Source organism: Lacerta agilis, chromosome 14, assembly GCF_009819535.1.
Source record: "Lacerta agilis isolate rLacAgi1 chromosome 14, rLacAgi1.pri, whole genome shotgun sequence".
In the NCBI taxonomy this organism is placed as follows: Eukaryota; Metazoa; Chordata; class Lepidosauria; order Squamata; family Lacertidae; genus Lacerta; species Lacerta agilis.
The window spans coordinates 51,009,449-51,028,101 of NC_046325.1; the positions used below are offsets into that span (position 1 = coordinate 51,009,449).

Consider the following 18,653-nt stretch of genomic DNA (forward strand, 5'->3'; position numbering starts at 1 on the left):
ATCAAACCAATATTTTGTTTAAAGCATAAATCAGTGTACAATAATACAAACAGCTGGACTAAAAAATAAAATAAGAACAGTTGCCTTTTGTTATAATTCAACAGCTAATACAGCAGTGGAACATAACAAAGTAAAACAACAGATTAAAATTAGAAAGGTTGGCCTTGAGGCCACGTGCGACCCCTGCATCTGGCTGGGCAGAGAGGAAGCCGGAGAGAGAGAGAAGGTTGCGCTCCCCACTTGGTATCCAGCCCTGCCTACCATGGGCTTCGGCTGTGCACCCAGTTGGCATGATGCCCCTGGCAGATTCCACCTTTGGGAACGTGGCCCTCAACAGAAAAAGGGGGCTCCCATCCTTCTTATAAAGAATTAAATCAAAACTACTGGTGAATAAAAAGGCAGGAGAGTGATGCCCCCTCTCCCTGCCACACAACTGGAAATTTTGCTTGGCTTAACTGATTCAGAATTAACCCTCAAATCTTGCTCATAAATACAGATTCATCAACAAAGTTTTTGGAGGTGCTGCACTCTGGGCATTGTGCAAGATGCTCTTTGTAATCAGCACACTACTGTATACAGTTCTAAGAAACTGATGCTGCAAATACTTTTATTACTGGACAATACTGGACCAACCATCACATGCCAACCCTGTATCAAAGGTCTGCTCATGAAGAGAAGCCCGCCCTGCCCCCCCGCCCCGGAGACCCTCCATCACCAAGAGGTCCCAGGTCCTGCAATGGAAGTTTACTGATGTGGAGATGAGCAGGGGTTTAACATCTCCCATCAACTAGAAGAGAACAGATGTCCCCAAGTCCTGGCAGAAAACAAGCACATGCATCCTAGTCTAATTACAGGTAGGGGAAACCATCCTAAATCCCAGCCTAGGCATCGAGGCAAGATAAGAAAGCTGACATTTGTCTGTTTATTTATCCTACATCTTAGAGAAACAACAGGACGACAAAACAGATTCACTTTTGCATTTTATGACTAAATCATCCCATTAAACCTTTCTCAGCTGCAACTCAATTCAAGCTCAATTCAAACTCAGCCAAAATCTACACTGTCCCAAGAGCAATTGCACAGAACATCGGCAACTTTAACTTACCCCTGCATCAGCCCAAATGCTTGTGGGGTCAGATGTCGTGTTTGCAGCCAAGACCCAAAGTTCATCTAGGACCTAGATTCTGGTTCCAGCACCAGGACGGTAGGATACTGAACTGCCGGATTCCAGCATTACCTTGTGGGTTAAATGTGTGCTGAGTTGGCAGCCCATTGCTGATTCTCAACTTAACAGATAGTGGGGGGGGGGGAGCAGGGAACGGGACTTGCCGTACTTTGCATGCTCTCCTGGTTCTGAAAGTGCTGCACTCATTTTAAGCCCAGGACAATGTTGTCAAGAGACTACCTGTCAAACAGACAGCGGTGCATCTGAAGGGCTGAGAAGCCTTAGAGGAGGAAATGCATCTCAGCAGAAATTTTACAAAGTAGCACTCTGCACATTCCCAATCAGTCGTGACATCGGCCTATTCAACCCACCCAAGCCTTGCTCTCAAATCCAGTATCACAGAGCACTGCAGTGACCCTCAACATAACAGCAACGTCCCTGGAGTCGATTGTGAGCCGAGCAGTTGCAAAGTCAAACCAGGGAAACAAACCCAAAGGAAGGACTTAGGACATAGGAAAGAAAAGGCACCAAATGCAGCCAGGACACTCAGGTTCCGCACACAGCATACTTTCAAAGCTCACGACTCTTGCCAAATAATCCCGAGAGGTGTGCCTTGTTAAGGGCACTGGGAATTTTAGCACTGTGAAGGGTAAACTACAGTTCCCAAGATTCTTGGGAGGGGGAATATGCACTTTTGATGTGCTTTAAGTGCATGGTGTGTTCAGGTGCTGTTGGGCTTCAGGTCTCATCAGACCTGGCAAGAAGTTGGGAAGGGAGCATAGCTGTCAACTTTCCCTTTTTTGCGGGATATTCCCTTATTCCAGTGCCATTTCTCAACGCAAAAAAAGAAAGGTCGACAGCTCTGGAATGGAAGGACTTGGAATCCAACCCCTGGGAGGTCACAGGAGACACAGACACACAAGACACACACATCTTGGAGCGAGAAGTTAGTGGGCACCTTCCCTCCCTAGCAAACTCTGAGAAATGGAGTTCTGTTTCATCACTTGTGATTTGCTGCCCTGGGCTCCTTTGGGAGGAAGGGAGGAAGACCAAGTTAATTAAACAAACAAATCCAAACAATGTTCTCAGCACCTCAACCAAACTGCGCCCAAGATAGGCTTCCCTATGAGTTTGTTGGGTAGACACACTCTGGATGCTCCCCCATATCTTCCATAGCTGCATGATGAGCTTGGGCCACCATCCCCTGCCCTTCTCCCCCTGTGAGCTGCTGGCCAGACACTGCGCCTTTCCCAGGAAGACCAACCAACTAAAGTGCACCTCATAGCAGGCGAGTGAAGCACCGTCCTCCTCTCCCAGCTTCACTGTAACTCTTTGCCAGCTGCATCCCACTAGCCCTGCCAGAAGGGAAGGTGACCAAGGCTACAACCCAGAGGAGGTCTATGGCTTTTATATAGCCTGCACTGCTTGGGAGTAGACTGCTTGGAGGACCCTCTCCAGACTTTCATGATCAGCCTCCTTTGCCTAGATAGATACAGTTAGTTGACATCTGACGGGACAGTGCCTTCTTACGGGCAGCCCTAGTGTGCTCCCTCCCTTCTAGCCCTCAAGCAAACGGTGATGAGGGCTATTTAGTGCTTTACTTTTTGAACCCCACTGCTACAAATAGGTTTCCTGTTGTCCCAGTTCTTGTAACCCCTTGGTTCTGTATTTTCTTGCATGGTAAGCTACTGTGTGGGCTCTTGCAGCCAAAAGGCAAAATATAGCCAGGGCTATTTTTCTAGAAAAATAGGTGCAATGGCACCCACCTGAGAGGTGCCGGACCTGAATTCCATCTGAAAAAAGCCCCAAATATAAGCCTAACACAGTGGTACCTCTGGTTACAAACTTAATTCGTTCCAGAGGTCCATTCTTAAGCCAAAACCGTTCTTATCCTGAGGTGCATTTTCGCTACTGGGGCCTCCAGCGTGCAATTTCCATTTGCATCCTGGGGCAAAGTTCGCAACCAGGAGCAGCTACTTCCGGGTTAGCGAAGCTCCTAACCTGAAGTGTTCGTAACCAGAGGTACCATTGTATAAGGGGCATTCAGCAGCACTGACAAATGCCCTAGCTACACCTGGGCCGGCACCTCATTTTTTTCAGTTGGCCAACTTCAAGCCTAGGTGCATTGGGGGCAGCGAATCAACACCCTCCAGCAGGAAAGTTAACTAGGGGGCCACCCCCTGCACCCCGTTCAATGCAGGAGCAAGGCCACCGGGTGTTTAAGTCTGCTACCACAACCTGCCCCAATGGGAGCAAATGCCTGACTAGGGAGCTGCCTTCTATGCAATGCGACCATTTTGTAGGCCTCACTTTGTTTGATTAGCTAAAATTAAGTAGTTTGCATAACGGGACTCTTTCATCAGGCGGGGAGGGGAAGAGTTTTCTTACTACAACATCACAAGAAATGCAGAAGAACTTGGCTGGAGATAAGCGTTTCATTTGTTGCCCCTTTGGGCGCTGCCCCAAAACGTTTTATTGACTGACGCAAAGGCTAAGGTGGCTCCCCCTCCGTCCTGTCCCTGGGGGCGTCTGAATCTTCCTTCCACCCTTCCCTGCAGTGGAGAGCTGATGGGGGCGAACGGCAGCTCAGGAGCACCCCCCCCCAATGCCCCACAGCATCTCTCACCTGAGGCAACTCAAAGCGCCCTGGTGGCTTTGGCCTACCTCAGAGGTGGGTGTGTGGGAGGGGGAACAGGAAAGCTTTGTATGCCACCTTCAGCGGACGATAAAGCAAATAAATAAATAAATAGCCCTTGGTTTCTTTAAAACAACACTCCAAAGTTTCCTGGCAATAAACCCCAAGCATGGGGTCTCCCTGCTGCTCCCCCCCCCCATTTCATTTTAACACCCTCTCAGACAGACAGAAATCACAAGGGCATGGCCTTGTTTGCAGGTTTAACAAAAAATCACAGCTAGTCATGTACTGAAGGAGATGAGAAAGTCCAGCACAGAGAGAAATAATCTTCCCTTTCGTGCAAATACTTTTCTCCCGGAGCTCTGCTTACCTCCTCAGCCTCCTGCATGCTGCCTCTTCTGCAAGGAGCAGCCACTGGCAGAGACATTTTGCACAGGGCTCCTTGCACAGGGCTGTTCTTGGGCCACATCCATGCCTTCCCTTTAAAAGCACAGCTTCTCCCAAAGGAATCTGGGAGTTGTAGTTTGTGGAGGGTGCTGAGAGGAGGAGCCCCCCCTTCCCCACCTGGAGTGGCTGAACAGCCAGTCCTCCTTCCCAGGGAACACTGTGAACTGTAGCTCTGGGAAGGGAAGAGGGAGACTCTCCTCACAACTCTCAGCACCCTCCACAAACTACAGCTCCCAGAAACCTTTGGAGGAAGGCCTGACTGTTTAAAGTGGTATCATGGCGCTTTAAATGGGTGGAGTGGCGCTTTAAATGGGCTTGGTCACAATGGGTGCTAGTGCAGCTGCAGCTGGGCTCTGTTATGTTTAGGAGATGGGGCCCCTTCAGATAAGGACACCCCATTGAGCACAATGAACCAACAGAGCTTAATGGCATGAAGAAGAATTGTCATTCCATTTCATAATCGCTTGGGTTGCAATTTCCATTAGAAATGGGGCTTCCTTCTGAGTAGACAAGCACAGGATCACACTCTTAATTGTTTTGCAGTTGGTGGATGAGAGAACATAGACCTCAGATTCAGGGGCTCCAACTTGTTGAAGACAAGAAAACAGTTTGTGGGTGTCCTGTGAAATCACAGAAGCATCACCAGTAGGGTGGTACCTCTTCCCCCCCCCCTCCTGTATTTGAGCCTGTGCTTTTTTTCAGCAACCAGCCAGGCAGCAATTAAACAGATGAAGCTTTATCTATCACTTAACTCTGTGCCAAACAAACCTCCTAGTGTATAAAGTTAAAGGGGAATGAGCAGGCCTACTTTATTTGAATGAATGACATCCCTACGCAGGACTTTTACTTTCTTACTTTCTTTCTCCCCCCCCCCCCTTCAATAATGTTGTTATGGTGTAAAAGGCTCTAGAGAACCACTTAATGCAAGCATTGCTTTTACCAGACAAGCAGCCACAACAGCGATGCCTTGCGTAATAAATAAGTGAACGAACAGGTTCTGTCCGCCGCCACTGCCACTTCATGGCTGACTGCATTAGGAAATGAGATTTTTATAACAGCCTGGCTGGAAGCAAACAAATGACCCAACCCTAGTTAGATTTACTGCCGCATCTTCCCTGTCATGATTATTATAAGCCCTGTTTGGCTGTGGAGAACCAGGAAGGAGAATGAGCTTTGGGAGTGGTGGGGTTTTAATAAGCTGGCTGGGGTAGGTACCCACACCCCACAGGGGGTTGGGAAATTTAAATATAATGGAACTTTAACAATGCAGTCCTATATATGTCTATTCAGAGAGAGCCCCCACTGAGCACAATGGGACTTACTCCCAGGTAAGCATGCGTCGGAGTGTGGCCTAGGTAATTTGGCCATATTAAAGGGGTCCCAAGCATGGCCTCCTTCAGTTCTGTGCTCTTCACCCCAGTAACTAGAGCTCTGGTCAGCAGCTAGTTCTGGCCAAGGCCGGGTCTCCTGGCCACAAAGGCCACACTCCAAGTCTCTTCTTTCTTGTGACAAAGAGGTCACATTTCTGGATGCCCTAAATGACTCTGCCCTGGAACACCTGGCTGTTAAAAGAAGGTTTGCAGGGACTTCCGGCGGCGACGCCATTGCGGGTGGTCGTGGGCTGCTTCGGCTGCGAAGCACCCAGTCCATCCCGGGGGTTAGGAGCCCTGCTACCGCAAAGCGGGGCTCCGGTTGGGGTGCGGGAAGAGCGTCCCGCACCCTGGGCTCCCCGGCTGTGCCCGTTGTGGCTCCGAACCCTTCCCCCGCTCCCCCTGTAAAGGGGGAGTGGGGGTGAAGGGACGACGGAGCCGGGCTATAGGGGACATGCCCCAACCGGGATGTAAATGCGGCGACAAAGCCTGTGATGAGCGTCTAAGTTCTACCTGTCTTTAACGAGCTGATAAGAACCCAGTGGCTGTGAGTATTTGATTGACTCTTTGTATTCTTGGAACGATCTGGGGGAAAGAAGAAAGGCAGCCCGCCTCTCTCCCTTCGGGAGGTGAAAGAAATTAACCGTTTAAGTGACTGCTGCTACAACAATCGATAGAAAGTATCTGGAATTTGAAAACTGAGACTGCTGAGATTTCCCTTCGGGGGTTAACTGGGGAAAAAATATCTCCATTTGAAGTTTTGGTCTTTATACTCCGGCTTCGGAGAAATGGCGACGACTTGGACTGTCGTGGGAAAAAATTGAAACAAAGGAAGGAAGAGACAGGAACTGAAATCTGACACTCACCCTCCCTTCTAAAATGCTGGACTTTGTGCTCGCACTGGTATTGAACTCTGGTTTAAAGGATGAGGAAATGCTCACTGTCTTGAAGCTGGAACTGCTTAATCGGAAACTGCAAGTTTTGAGTGGAATTATAAATAAAAAGGACTCACTTTCCACAGAGGAGGCTTTTCAAAAGTTTTATACAATGGAATCAAACCTTGGCAAAGAGCTGGGAGGGGTGCTTGAAGGATGGTTCGAAACGGCTGGGCAACTCCGGGAAAAGGAACCGATTTCTGGGGGTGGCAGCCCTGGAACGGGAAAATTTATAATATCCAGACTCCGAGGTGGCAGCTCGGGGGCAAGGGACATGGAATTAAGATTTCTACAAGAAGAAGAAGTATGGCATAAAGGTACGGAGGAGCCCAGAAAGGAAGTGATGAACACCCTGAAGCTCGATGCTAGGTTTGTGGTGAATGCCTGGATCTGTGGACACTCAGAAGAAGATAATTGGAGATCCGGTTCTGGTGAAAGACAGAAAAAGACAATGGACAGAGGGGGAGTGGGTTGAAGTATTAAATGTATAATCCAAATGGTCTGTCATGGTATCCGAAATCGGAGTGTGAAGTCTGTTAATTATAAGTTTATTTTAAATAAGTAAGGAGATATTGAATCTTAAGTCAAAAGCAGCATGATAAAGGATAGAAGAAATAAGTTTAGTTATAAGAATATATGGTTAAGATTTAGGTTATAATAAAAAGATCAAGATAATTGTGTTATTTTTAAGTAAAGTTAAAATTTTTTATAGAGAAAAGTTGTTAAGGAAATAGTATATTGATTTAAAACCGAAGGTGAAAAGGCGGGGGAAGTCAAACGTCAAGATTCAGAAGTAGAATTTTTTTTTTGTAAGATATACAAATAAGAAGAAGAATCCTGACATTATGTGTATTTGTATTTGTTTTTGTATTTGTAGGTGTGGGGTTGGGTTTGTGTTATATTACGAAAATGCTAATAAATTCTGTTTAAAAAATAAAAATAAAAGAAGGTTTGCAGACCTGAAGCCCTAATTTAAGGGTGACTAGGAAGTGTGTGGGCCAAAGCTTTTCCTCACTCTAGACAATTCTCCACCCCCAAAGACAGACACTCCCCCAATGTTTTCTTCTGAGCATGCGAGGCTCTACTGCTGTCCTTCCTTATTTCAAAAGGGAATTTGGCAATCTAGATTTATGTTTCGATTATCTCTCGTCACTGCATAATTATGTCTGTTGGCAGGAGCACCAGCAGCTGATATCTAGCCTGCCATGGTTCCTCCCCAGAAGTCCAACCCTGGGCCTGATGTTGAGTGGCACCCAGAACCTGGTGTCTCTGAGAGGTGAGTGTTGTTGAGCCTGTTGGGAGCAGTAACCAAAGTGCTATGAAACGAAACACACATGCAAATGGCCAGTTGCCAAGAAAATCCAATACGGTCACATTTGACTTCAAAAGAAGAAACTTCCCCCAAACAAGTTGAAAGGCAAAGCCAGGAGCTCCTTGTTAGGAATGGCAAGGTCCCACTCCCTGGTTGCAAAGCTAGTGTGAAGGGAATCCTCTGGTGCCCCCCCTCCCCCGTCCACTTTCATTTCCCTCAATGCTCCAGAGCCGTGCTATGTCTGGGATACTGTGATGAATTAAAATGGCCAGCTGCCAGTTTGCGGCCCAGAGGGAAGGTGGGCCCTAGGGGTGCTGGGGTGTCTGCAGCTGTTCCAGAGTGGCAGGTGCTGAGAGATGACCTGCCCAGCTGGGGATCCTGCAGCAGGCTGGACCAGCTCCTTACAAACGTGTTGCTGTTGCTCATACTGTAGTTTTATAATGCCACCAGAGTATATGGTGCTGCAGCTACACAAGGAATGAGATTCTATGTCTCTGCCCCGTGGAGCTCACAATCAAAAATTCTACCCAGGTTGCAGGTCAGGCAGGACCATCACAGACTTTGAGTTTTCAGGGCCCAGACCTGAGACCCAGGGCCAACCCCCCCTGGTGACATCACAGGGGCAGGCCCCAGAGATGGAAAGTAATTGGGAGAGGGGAGAGGGGAGCAGAAGATGGCAGATTCCTTCAGAGTGTCTGTACTGTAATTTGCAGTTGCTGGGCTGAAGCTTGCAAGCTGAATGCACAGTGCTCTTAATCATTTTTACCATGAACACCAAAGGCATTCTCTCCTCCGCCTGCCACCTGGAGGGGGCCAGGCAACCTGGAGACAGACCAGGACAGGCAACCCTACACTCCAGGGAGAAAACAGGAAGTGGAGGCCGAACCAGGATGGAAGAGTTTCAGAGCTGTGATCTCTGGCTTTCTTGGACTTGGTTGCTTGAATGCCAGTAACACATCACAACACTTGGGGTGGGTGCTAGAACCTTATGAATGATGCCCTTTCTCCATCAACTCTGTGAGATAGCTGGCTGTTAAGTTCCCTTTTACAGGTGCACACCCCCCTCCAGCAGTTATCGGATGGAAACAAAACCCACCAGCTGTAACACCCATGATATCAAAATATTGTTTCCTGCAGCCAGTGGGAGACTTTAATGGAGGCAACATCCCATCTGCTTATTGACTCTGACATAGCCTGTTGTCTGTTGCTTTAAAAGGCAAGGGCTGCCTTGCTCTCTGGGTGAAAGACAGAGCAGAAGGCAAATACTCTTTTCCTAATGCACTTTGTTCTCAGTTGTTCAAAAGATGCCTCCATAGCTGCAACATGGAATATGGCAACCTCTTGGTGCCTTATTGTTCATGGGCTGGAATCTGGGCACATGCGCACTACAGGCAAGATGCACTCCACCCCTCACTTAGAAAATGAACTCCAGCAGCTCGTGCCAACAAGAAAAAGAAGAGGGCAAAACGAGGGGTTTGAGGGTGCCAGGACTGTCTCAGGTAAACAGGAGCAAATGCAGAGGAGGCGCTGGGAGCGTGGCCTGCCCAAGGTCACATAGTGCACCCACAGCCAAGGCAGCGGGAGACTCCATCTGCAGCCATGGAGTTGCGTGGCTGCCGAGAAGCAAAGCAAGCCCGGCCTAGGTCTGGACAGTTCTCCACCACGACAACCTCGCCCCATTGCTAACATTACCTGCGCAGCCATCCCGAAGGCCGTTTCAAACAATGGTTCCAGCTAAGCCATTCAGAGCTCGCTTGGCGAGTTGCTTAGGATCCATCCAGCGTAGCCTCACACGATGCCGTGAGTTATGAGAAGCGGCTCCTCCGTCCCAGTGGAGAAAGCTCAATAATTCATGCTGCATGTCGGTGGCTTTGCCCTCCGAGTCCCAGGGAGGTGAGTATTGGCTGCTTCTCCAGATAAGAGCGAGAAACCGGACCTTCCTAGAGATTATATTGCAGCCACCACTGATCTTTGATTAGCCACAGGTACATTACAGGCTAATGACTGAGCGTGGAAATAAGCCAGAGATCACAAAAGGGATCGAGCTGAAAATGTCACTCTTCCCTAGTGACAACTCCCTCCCTCCCATCGCCCACCACCCCAAATCACTGGAACCGACAGAGGCCAGTGTGCTTTTTGGAGCTCAGAAGCCAAGGAAGCCCAACTAAGTCACAGCCATCATGGTGAATAATGCATAGCTGGTGAGCAAAGTCACAGGATCTCTTGCCAAGTTGGGTCCAAGGCAGGCGGTGCTTAAAAATTAAAAGTGCAGAGAACTGGGCTAACAATAAGACCAAGATGTTAATGTTTAATGTGCTCAAAAACTCACAAGACATGATAATTCTGACTCCCGCTTCTCACCTGGGGAAGTGAATTTACAAAAGGAATGTCTGCAAATCTTTTTTAACTCTTAAAATCAGATGATGTCCAATCCAATTTGTATTATCACGGACACAGACCAGCCTCTAAGTTACAGGCAATTACGAATGCAATTTGCAATTTACAGACCAGTAGAAGACTATTAGGAACTATCAGCACAGCAAAGGACTAGGATAGGCATGTGCTTTGTCACAAATTCGGTGGATTGCTGCATGCTAGCGTGCTTGGTAAAGAGATTTAATCTTCCAGTTCCTAGTAATGCTTGCTGATGCCCTGAATTTTGCCACTTTAGTAGTGATTTGTTTACAGCACCTGACAAAAGGACAGAGGCAAAATTATCTGATCTGCCTAGGAATTTAGTTCAAATGGGTGTAATACCTGAAGAGCTGTTAAATGGTAGTTGGAGCAAGCTTGTCTTTTTCTGCTCCAGAGGGCAGGATGGGGACCAATGGATGTTTCATTTTTTATTTTGTTGGAAGGTGCCCAGAGTAGCTGGGGCAACATATAAATAAATTGTTGTTATTGTTAAAATGACAATAAACGAGATTCCAACTAAACATCAGGAAGATCTTACTTGTGGTAAGAGTGGAATGGTCTCCTTCAGGAGGCTGTAGACTCTCCTTCCTTGTATTGCAGGAACTGGACTAGATCCCAATCAGGATCCCTTCCAACTCTGTGAGTCTACAAATTTTCTATGATTCTACAGTTCTATGACTCTACAAATTTGCAGGTGTAAATAGTACAGAGGGAGTCCAATTTTGATTCAGAAAACTGTCAAACAGCTCTTACTGTCAGAAAGTTCTTCCTGATGTTTAGCAGGAATCTCCTTTCTTGCAACTTCCACTGCACACCTTCCAGCTTGTCAACATCTTTCTTAAATTGGGTGCCTAGAATCATGGGTATAGCCAGGATTTTTGTTAGGGGACAGGCTTTTGTTTGGGGGGGCAGAACCTCAGGTTTGTATTCATTTGTATTGATTTAGGGGGCAGCTGCCCCCCTGCCCTTCCTTGGCTACGCCCATGCCCAGAATTGGACACAGTATTCCAGGTATGGTCTGACCAAGGCAGAATAGAGTGGTACTATTACTTTTCTTCATCTGGACACTAGACTTTTGTTGATGCAGCCGAGAATAGCATTAGCCTTTTTTGCTTCTGCATCACACTGTTGACTCATGTTAAGCTTGTGGTCCAACAAGACCCCCAGATCCTTTTCATATGTACTGCTAGTAAGCCAGGTGTACCACATCCTATATTTGTGCATCTGGTTCTTCCTGTCTCAATGCAGAACCTTACATTTGTCCCTATTGAAATTCATTTTGTCAGCTTGTGCCCAGTTCTCCAATCTGTTAATGTCATATTGAATCTCTATTCTGTCTTTTGTCCCAGTTTGGTATCATCTGCAAATTGGATAAATATCCCCTCAATTCCTTCATCCAAGTCATTTATAAAGACGTTGAACAACAACGGGCCCAGAACAGAGCCCTGTATCACCCCATTTGTCACTTTTTTTCCTGGATGATGTGGAACCATTAATGAGCACTCTTTGGGTTTGGTCAGTCAACCTGCTATACAAATATCTTTATTACGGTCAAAGACCAGAGAACAAATTAAAACAATCCGTAATCGGATATAGCATTGGGGGTTGAATTGTATTACAGAGTTTCAGTCCAATTCATAGAATTGGTACTTACTTTTAAAATAAAATTTTAAAATTTTAAAATTTTAAATTAATGGATCTTTACCACCTATTGGCATTCCTTCAGAGATTTAAGCTCAAATCTCAGTCACTGATCTTTGTTGACATCACTGTACATCTTACTCTTGTCACAATAAAACAAAATTTTGCAACGATCCTAGTGGTCTCCAATTCTTTATCCGCTAGGAGGTGTCTGGTGCAAACTTCATCAGAGCGGCCGGGCAATTTCCCCAACTGCGGTTCAATCAGTTCTTTCCTTGAGTCACGATACAGTGGACAGTATAAAAGAACGTGCCCAATGGATTCAATCTCATTACAATCACAGGGGCATAATCTTTGTTCGATCAGTATCTTACTGTATCGGCCCTCTAAAAGAGCTGAGGGGAGAGCATTAAAACGAGCCCTGGAAAATGCCCAGCAATGTTTGGGGTTGTCTAGTTTCTTAAGATAATTTGCTGGATGGAGCCTTTGAGAGTCATGAAAAGGCCTATAAATTGTGGAGAGTCGATTAAAATCATTTTGTAGTTCAGTGTCACTGATTCTTTCTTTAACTATGGGTCAACCTGCTACAAATCCACCTGTTACCTCATTCAACCCACATTTTACCAGCTTCATCACAACATTCCCCAGATCCACCAAGCTTGTGAAAAAGAAAGAAATTATATTTGTCTGGCATGACTTGCTTTTGAGAAACCTGTGTTGGGTCATAGTAATCACAGCATTACCAACTGTTGCATTATCTGTTCTAGGATCATTCCTGGTACAGGCAATCCTCACCTAAGTCCACTTCACCCCATTCCACCCTACTCTGCCTTGTTCCACCCCTTTTTGTGACATTTTTATGACTGTTTGGGGCTACCTCTGGGTTTGGCACTGTGCACACATATGTAATTGTGCATCATTCAGCCATGCCTAAATTGGTTGCGTCCTGTATTGATATCAAATTCACCAGTTGGTAGTTACCTGGGTCCACTTTTCCCCCTCTCTCCCTCTCAGGTTGCTGCCTCCTGCCTGCTTCTAGACCAATTCTCACACACACCCTGGCTCTGGCTTTGGTCAGCCTAACCACTGACCAGTTGACCCACCCATTTGCCCTCTGACACAGAGCAACTTCCTTTCTTAGTAATAATAATAATAATAATAATAATAATTCATTGTTTATACCCCACCCATTACTTATACCAAAACTTAGGGGTCATTATACCTCATTTGTCTCCTGAGAAATCTCTATGTGGGACAAGAAGCTACAGTTAGAACTGGATATGGAATAACTGATTGGTTCAAAATTGGGAAAGGAGTATGACAAGGCTGTATATTGTCTCCCTGCTTATTTAACTTGTATGCGAAAGGCTGGACTGGATGAATCCCAAGCCGGAATTAAAATTGCTGGAAGAAATATCAACAACCAAATAATAATAATAATAATAATAATAATAATAATATTTTGGGCGGCTTCCAACAGAGATTAAAATACATGAAAATATGCTGATGACACAACCTTGATGGCAGAAAGTGAGGAGGAATTAAAGAACATACATAAAAAAATACATAAAGCTCAACATAAAAAACTAAGATCATGGCCACTGGTCCCATCACCTCCTGGCAAATAGAAGGGGAAGAAATGGAGGCAGTGAGAGATTTTACTTTCTTGGGTTCCATGATCACTGCAGATGGTGACAGCAGTCACGAAATTAAAACACGCCTGCTTCTTGGGAGAAAAGCAATGACAAACCTAGACAGCATCTTAAAAAGCAGAGACATCACCTTGCCGACAAAGGTCCATATAGTTAAAGCCATGGTTTTCCCAGTAGTGATGTATGGAAGTGAGAGCTGGACCATATAGAAGACTGATCGCCGAAGAATTGATGCTTTTGAATTATGGTGCTGGAGGAGACTCTTGAGAGTCGCATGGACTGCAAGAAGATCAAACCTATCCATTCTGAAGGAAATCAGCCCTGAGTGCTCACCAGTCCTGAGAGATCTACATTGGCTCCCAGTACGTTTCCGAGCACAATTCAAAGTGTTGGTGCTGACCTTTAAAGCCCTAAACAGCCTCGGTCCTGTATACCTGAAGGAGCGTCTCCACCCCCATCGTTCAGCCCGGTCACTGAGATCCAGCGCCAAGGGCCTTCTGGTGGTTCCCTCACTGCGAGAAGCAAAGCTACAGGGAACCAGACAGAGGGCCTTCTCAGTAGTGGCGCCCGCCCTATGGAACGCCCTCCCATCAGAGGTCAAAGAGATAAGCAATTACCTGACATTTAGAAAATACCTGAAGGCAGTCCTGTTTAGGGAAGTTTTTAATCTATGACATTTTAATGTATTTTAACATTAGTTGGAAGCCGCCCAGGGTGGCTGGGGAAGCCCAGCTAGATGGGCGGGGTACAAATAATAAATTATTATTATTATTATTATTATTATTATTATTATTATTATTATTATTGAAGGACAGATCCTGAAGCTAAGGCTCCAATACTTTGGCCACCTCATGAGAAGAGAAGATTCCCTGGAAAAGACCCTGATGTTGGGAAAGATGGAGGGCACAAGGAGAAGGGGACGACAGAGGACGAAGAGTCAGACACGACTAAACAACTAAACAACAACAACAATGGGCCTTGCCTGGCTACTTCAACAGCGGGATCCTCCATTAGATTATAACCCTTGCTGGGTCCAGGAATTAGAAGGGGCTCTGGCACACAGCCTAACCCCTTGCCCCCCCCCCAAGTATCACAACAATATGTTCAATCCAGCTCTGCACAGCCTTAAATTCCTCAACATGCACCTGCAATTCTATGCATGTCTACATAGTGTGCAATTAGTGATGGGGAAGAAATTAAACTCAGTTCACATTTCAAGATGGACTTACTTAATATGCACTGTCCATCCACCCTTCAAACTCTGCACTTCTCCAGGCAAGTAAAGTGTACCAGAATGTATATAAAATCTTAGAGTTGGAAGGGACCCCAAGGGTCATCTGGTCCAACCCCCTGCAATGCAGGAATCTCAGCTAAAGCATCCATGACAGATGGCCATCCAACCTCTATTTAAAAACCTCCAAGGAAGGAGAGTCCACAAACTCTCATGGGAGTCTGTTCCACTGCCAAACAGCTCTTAGTGGCAGAAAGTTTTTTTCTGATGTTTAGTTGGAATCTCCTTTCTTGCAACTTGAAGCCACTGGTTCGAGTCCTACCCTACAGAGCAGGAGAAAACAAGCTTGCTCCCTCCTCCATGTGACAGCCCTTGAGATATTTGAAGATGGCTCTCATATCTCCTCTCAGTCTCCTCTTTTCCAGGCTAAATGTACCCAGCTCCTTCAAGTGCTCCTCATAAGCAGGGGCAGAGGAAGGGGGGTGCGGTGGGGGCAGGTCGCCCCAGCTGTCACCACTGAGGGGGTGATAAAATGCCGGGTAGCACTTGCCACAGGGCTTGCAGCCATGCCTGAGCCATGCGTCTCTCCTGAGAGAGACACGGTGGCTTGGGAATGCCAAGGCTACGCACTGCCCAAACAGTCCACCTGCTGCCTCCCTCCCCCCAGCTGTAGGGCGGCTGAGTGGGAGGAGGCAGGCAGACTCCTCGGAGGCCCCGCGGAGCCTCGGCTAGCCCCACCCCCATGGGCAGCTTTTTTTTTGCTGCTTCATCACACTGTTGACTCATGTTAAGCTTGTGGTCCACCAAGACTCCAATATTCTTTTCACATGTACTACTAGTAAGCCAGTGTAAAGGGCACACATGGTGTAAATGCATATATAAGTGAAGATAACATACAAAAATTATAGGAGGAGGAACTGTTTTGCAAAGATGTGTATAGTAGGCAAAATTGCAGGAGAAAACTGCACAAAAGTGCTAGTGAATTTCATGAGGAATATTTTTTAAAACATTTGCAAACCAATGTGGAGAACTAAATGTGGAGACTAAGCATTCAAAAGGAAGTGAGATAATAGTAATGGGGGATTTCAACTATCCTGATATTTGTTGGATGTCAAACACAGCCAAGAGCATAAGGTCGAACAGATTCCTCACTGGCCTTGCAGACAATTTCATTGTCCAGAAAGTGGGAGAAGCAACAAGAGGATCAGCCATTTTAGATCTGGTCCTAACCAATAGTGATGACCTGGTTAGTGGGGTAGAAGTGGCAGGATCATTAGGTAGGAGTGATCATGCTCTTCAGGAGTTTATTATACAGCGGAACGGAGCAACCAAGCATACTAAGACTCAAATTCTAGACTTTAAGAAAGCCGACTTCAGAAAACTTAGGGAAACGCTGGGTAAGATCCCATGGACAGTAATTCTAAAAGGGAAGGGAGCTCATGATGGTTGGGAGTTTGTTAAAAGGGAGATATTAAAAGCACAACTTCAGGCAATACCAATGAGACGGAAACATGGAAGGTGCCTAAGGAAGCCAGGGTGGCTGTCTAAATAACTTTTAACTGAGTTAGGATTTAAAAGGGATATGTACAAAAAATGGAAAAAGGGGGAACTCACCAGAGAGGAATTCAAACAAATAGCCAGCACGTGTAGAGACAAAGTCAGAAAAGCTAAAGCGCAGAATGAACTCAGGCTTGCTAGAGAGGATAAAAGCAATAAAAAGGGCTTTTATGGGTACCTGGAGTACTGTGTCCAGTTCTGGGCACCACAGTTCAAGCTGGAACGTATCCAGAGGAGAGCAACCAAAATGGTCAAAGGCCTGGAAACGATGCCTTATGAGGAATGGCTTAGGGAGCTGGGTATGTTTAGCCAGGAGAAGAGAAGGTTAAGGGGTGATATGATAGCCATGTTCAAATATATCAAAGGATGTCATATAGAGGAGGGACAAAGGTTGTTTTCTGCTGCTCCAGAGAAGCGGACAAGGGGCAATGGATTCAAACTACAAGAAAGAAGATTCCACCTAAACGTTAGGAAGAACTTCCTGACAGTAAGAGCTGTTCGACAGTGGAATTTGCTGCCAAGGAGTGTGGTGGAGTCTCCTTCTTTGGAGGTCTTTAAGCAGAGGCTTGACAGCCATCTGTCAGGAATGCTTTGATGGTGTTTCCTGCTTGGCAGGGGGTTGGACTGGATGGTCCTTGTGGTCTCTTCCAACTCTATGATTATATGATAAACAGATGACTACAAAAATGAGAAGCTGAGGAGGGTTTCCCTCAAGCAGATCACCCCTACCTGCAAACAACCCCCCTAAATCATACACCAGTAACACCTCAACAATGACCCCAAATTGTTTTTTAAAAGAGAAATTTAAAAAATAAGTGGAAGAGCCTTGTTGGGCTGTAAGGGGGATGATTTCTCAGAGATTTGCAATGCCCATGGGCACATGTTGGGAACCCCTGTTTTTTATTTTCCCAGAGGTCCCCCAAAAGACATTATGAAAGCAAGTATTCCCATACATAAACAACTAACAGCAGTATACATCTGTAAAACACATTATTATTAAGTGATCCGCAAGTGAATGTGTACATTTGGGAACTGGTCTTTGGTTTTCTGGAGAATTTTTGAAGAAAATAAAGCTCCCCCATTCTCCTGCCAAGGTGTCCCTTTGTGCTTTGTTCCTCTAGCTGGTCTTAACTTGTGGATCAATCTTCCCATAAGGGCAAGAGGCTATCCTCTTTTGTACTAGGCATTCAGGGTTGCACCTTTTAAGTCCTTCCAAAATGCAGCTATAACCATATATGCTGCCACTAAGAGAAATCCCAGTTAGTGGTTTATGCACCAGGTCCTGATTCTCATTTAAATACAGATTCAGTAATGCAAGGTATGCAGACTTTGCGACATGCTGTTGAGTAATTTTACTTAATTCATTACTATCTAGGTGTCTTCCCCTTTCCTCAATTTAATCCCCACAACAACCCTGCAAGGTAGGTCAAGCTTAGAAGCAGTGACTGGCCCCCAAGGCTACCCAGTGAGCTTCATGGCCGAGTGAGGATTTGAACCCTGGTCCCTGCCAGGTTTTAGTCTGACACTAGTCTAACCACTACACAGCACTGGCTCTATTTCATTAAACACTGAGTAAAATACTTGTTGACACTTTAAACACCAACTCATTAAACACTTGTTCCCGAAAATTTGCCACCTTTGGACATGCCCACCACAAGTGCCTATAGCTGCCTCTCTTCCACACCCTTGCCAGGACACAGAGCCCCATTCTAAGGCTTCGCTTGTTGTACTTTTGCTCTTGGGAGGCTGGGGTTCTTGGAAGCCAGATGCCTAAGGAAAGTGCTTCAGACCCTACCCCTAATCCTGTTTTCTGCCATGCTCCCTTTAGGGCAATGGGCGAAGCGCCACTCTGGAACCTGCAGCATTTTTCTGGCAAATGCTCTAACTATTCCTATCGCGTTTTACAGCCTGCATTCAGCTCCATGCCATCCTACCTCCATGCAGAGAGATCTCCAACCCGTTATTCTTTCCAGGAGTTCGGATTCCTGCCTTGCTCTGACATGATGAATGACTTTTGAGCAATCTGATACGTGCCGTGCCCCTCCGTCTTGTACACCTATTCCATTGCCAGTTGTCTTAAATGACCAGATCCGAATGGCATTGTTTGCAGTCAGACAAAATGGAAAGAGGAATTCCTTACCACATGCCTGGATGTCTCTTGTTCGAATTTAATTGAATTCTTGCTTGTGCTAAAATGGCCATCAATTATTCAAGGCCGCATTCATTAATTCTAAATATTACAAGCAATAAGTGGGGTTTTATTGCACCGTTAAGGATTCAGGCAGATAAATGC

General features: G+C 46.1%; 1 protein-coding gene across 3 annotated transcripts in view; it reads right to left on the minus strand.

The window, feature by feature from the left end:
- Nucleotides 1-18,315, minus strand: part of MYO1H (myosin IH) — a 72,019-nt gene extending 53,704 nt beyond the window's left edge. For 2 of the 3 annotated variants that reach the window (XM_033169241.1, XM_033169239.1), the window contains exon 1: nucleotides 4,171-4,265. In XM_033169241.1, coding sequence (XP_033025132.1) covers nucleotides 4,171-4,227 — 57 coding nt within the window. In that variant the 5' untranslated portion in view covers nucleotides 4,228-4,265. Of the gene's footprint in view, nucleotides 1-4,170; nucleotides 4,266-18,294 lie in introns of those variants that run through there. The other variant, XM_033169242.1, reaches the window with a different exon arrangement.
- Between the last annotated feature and the right edge of the window lie 338 nt (nucleotides 18,316-18,653).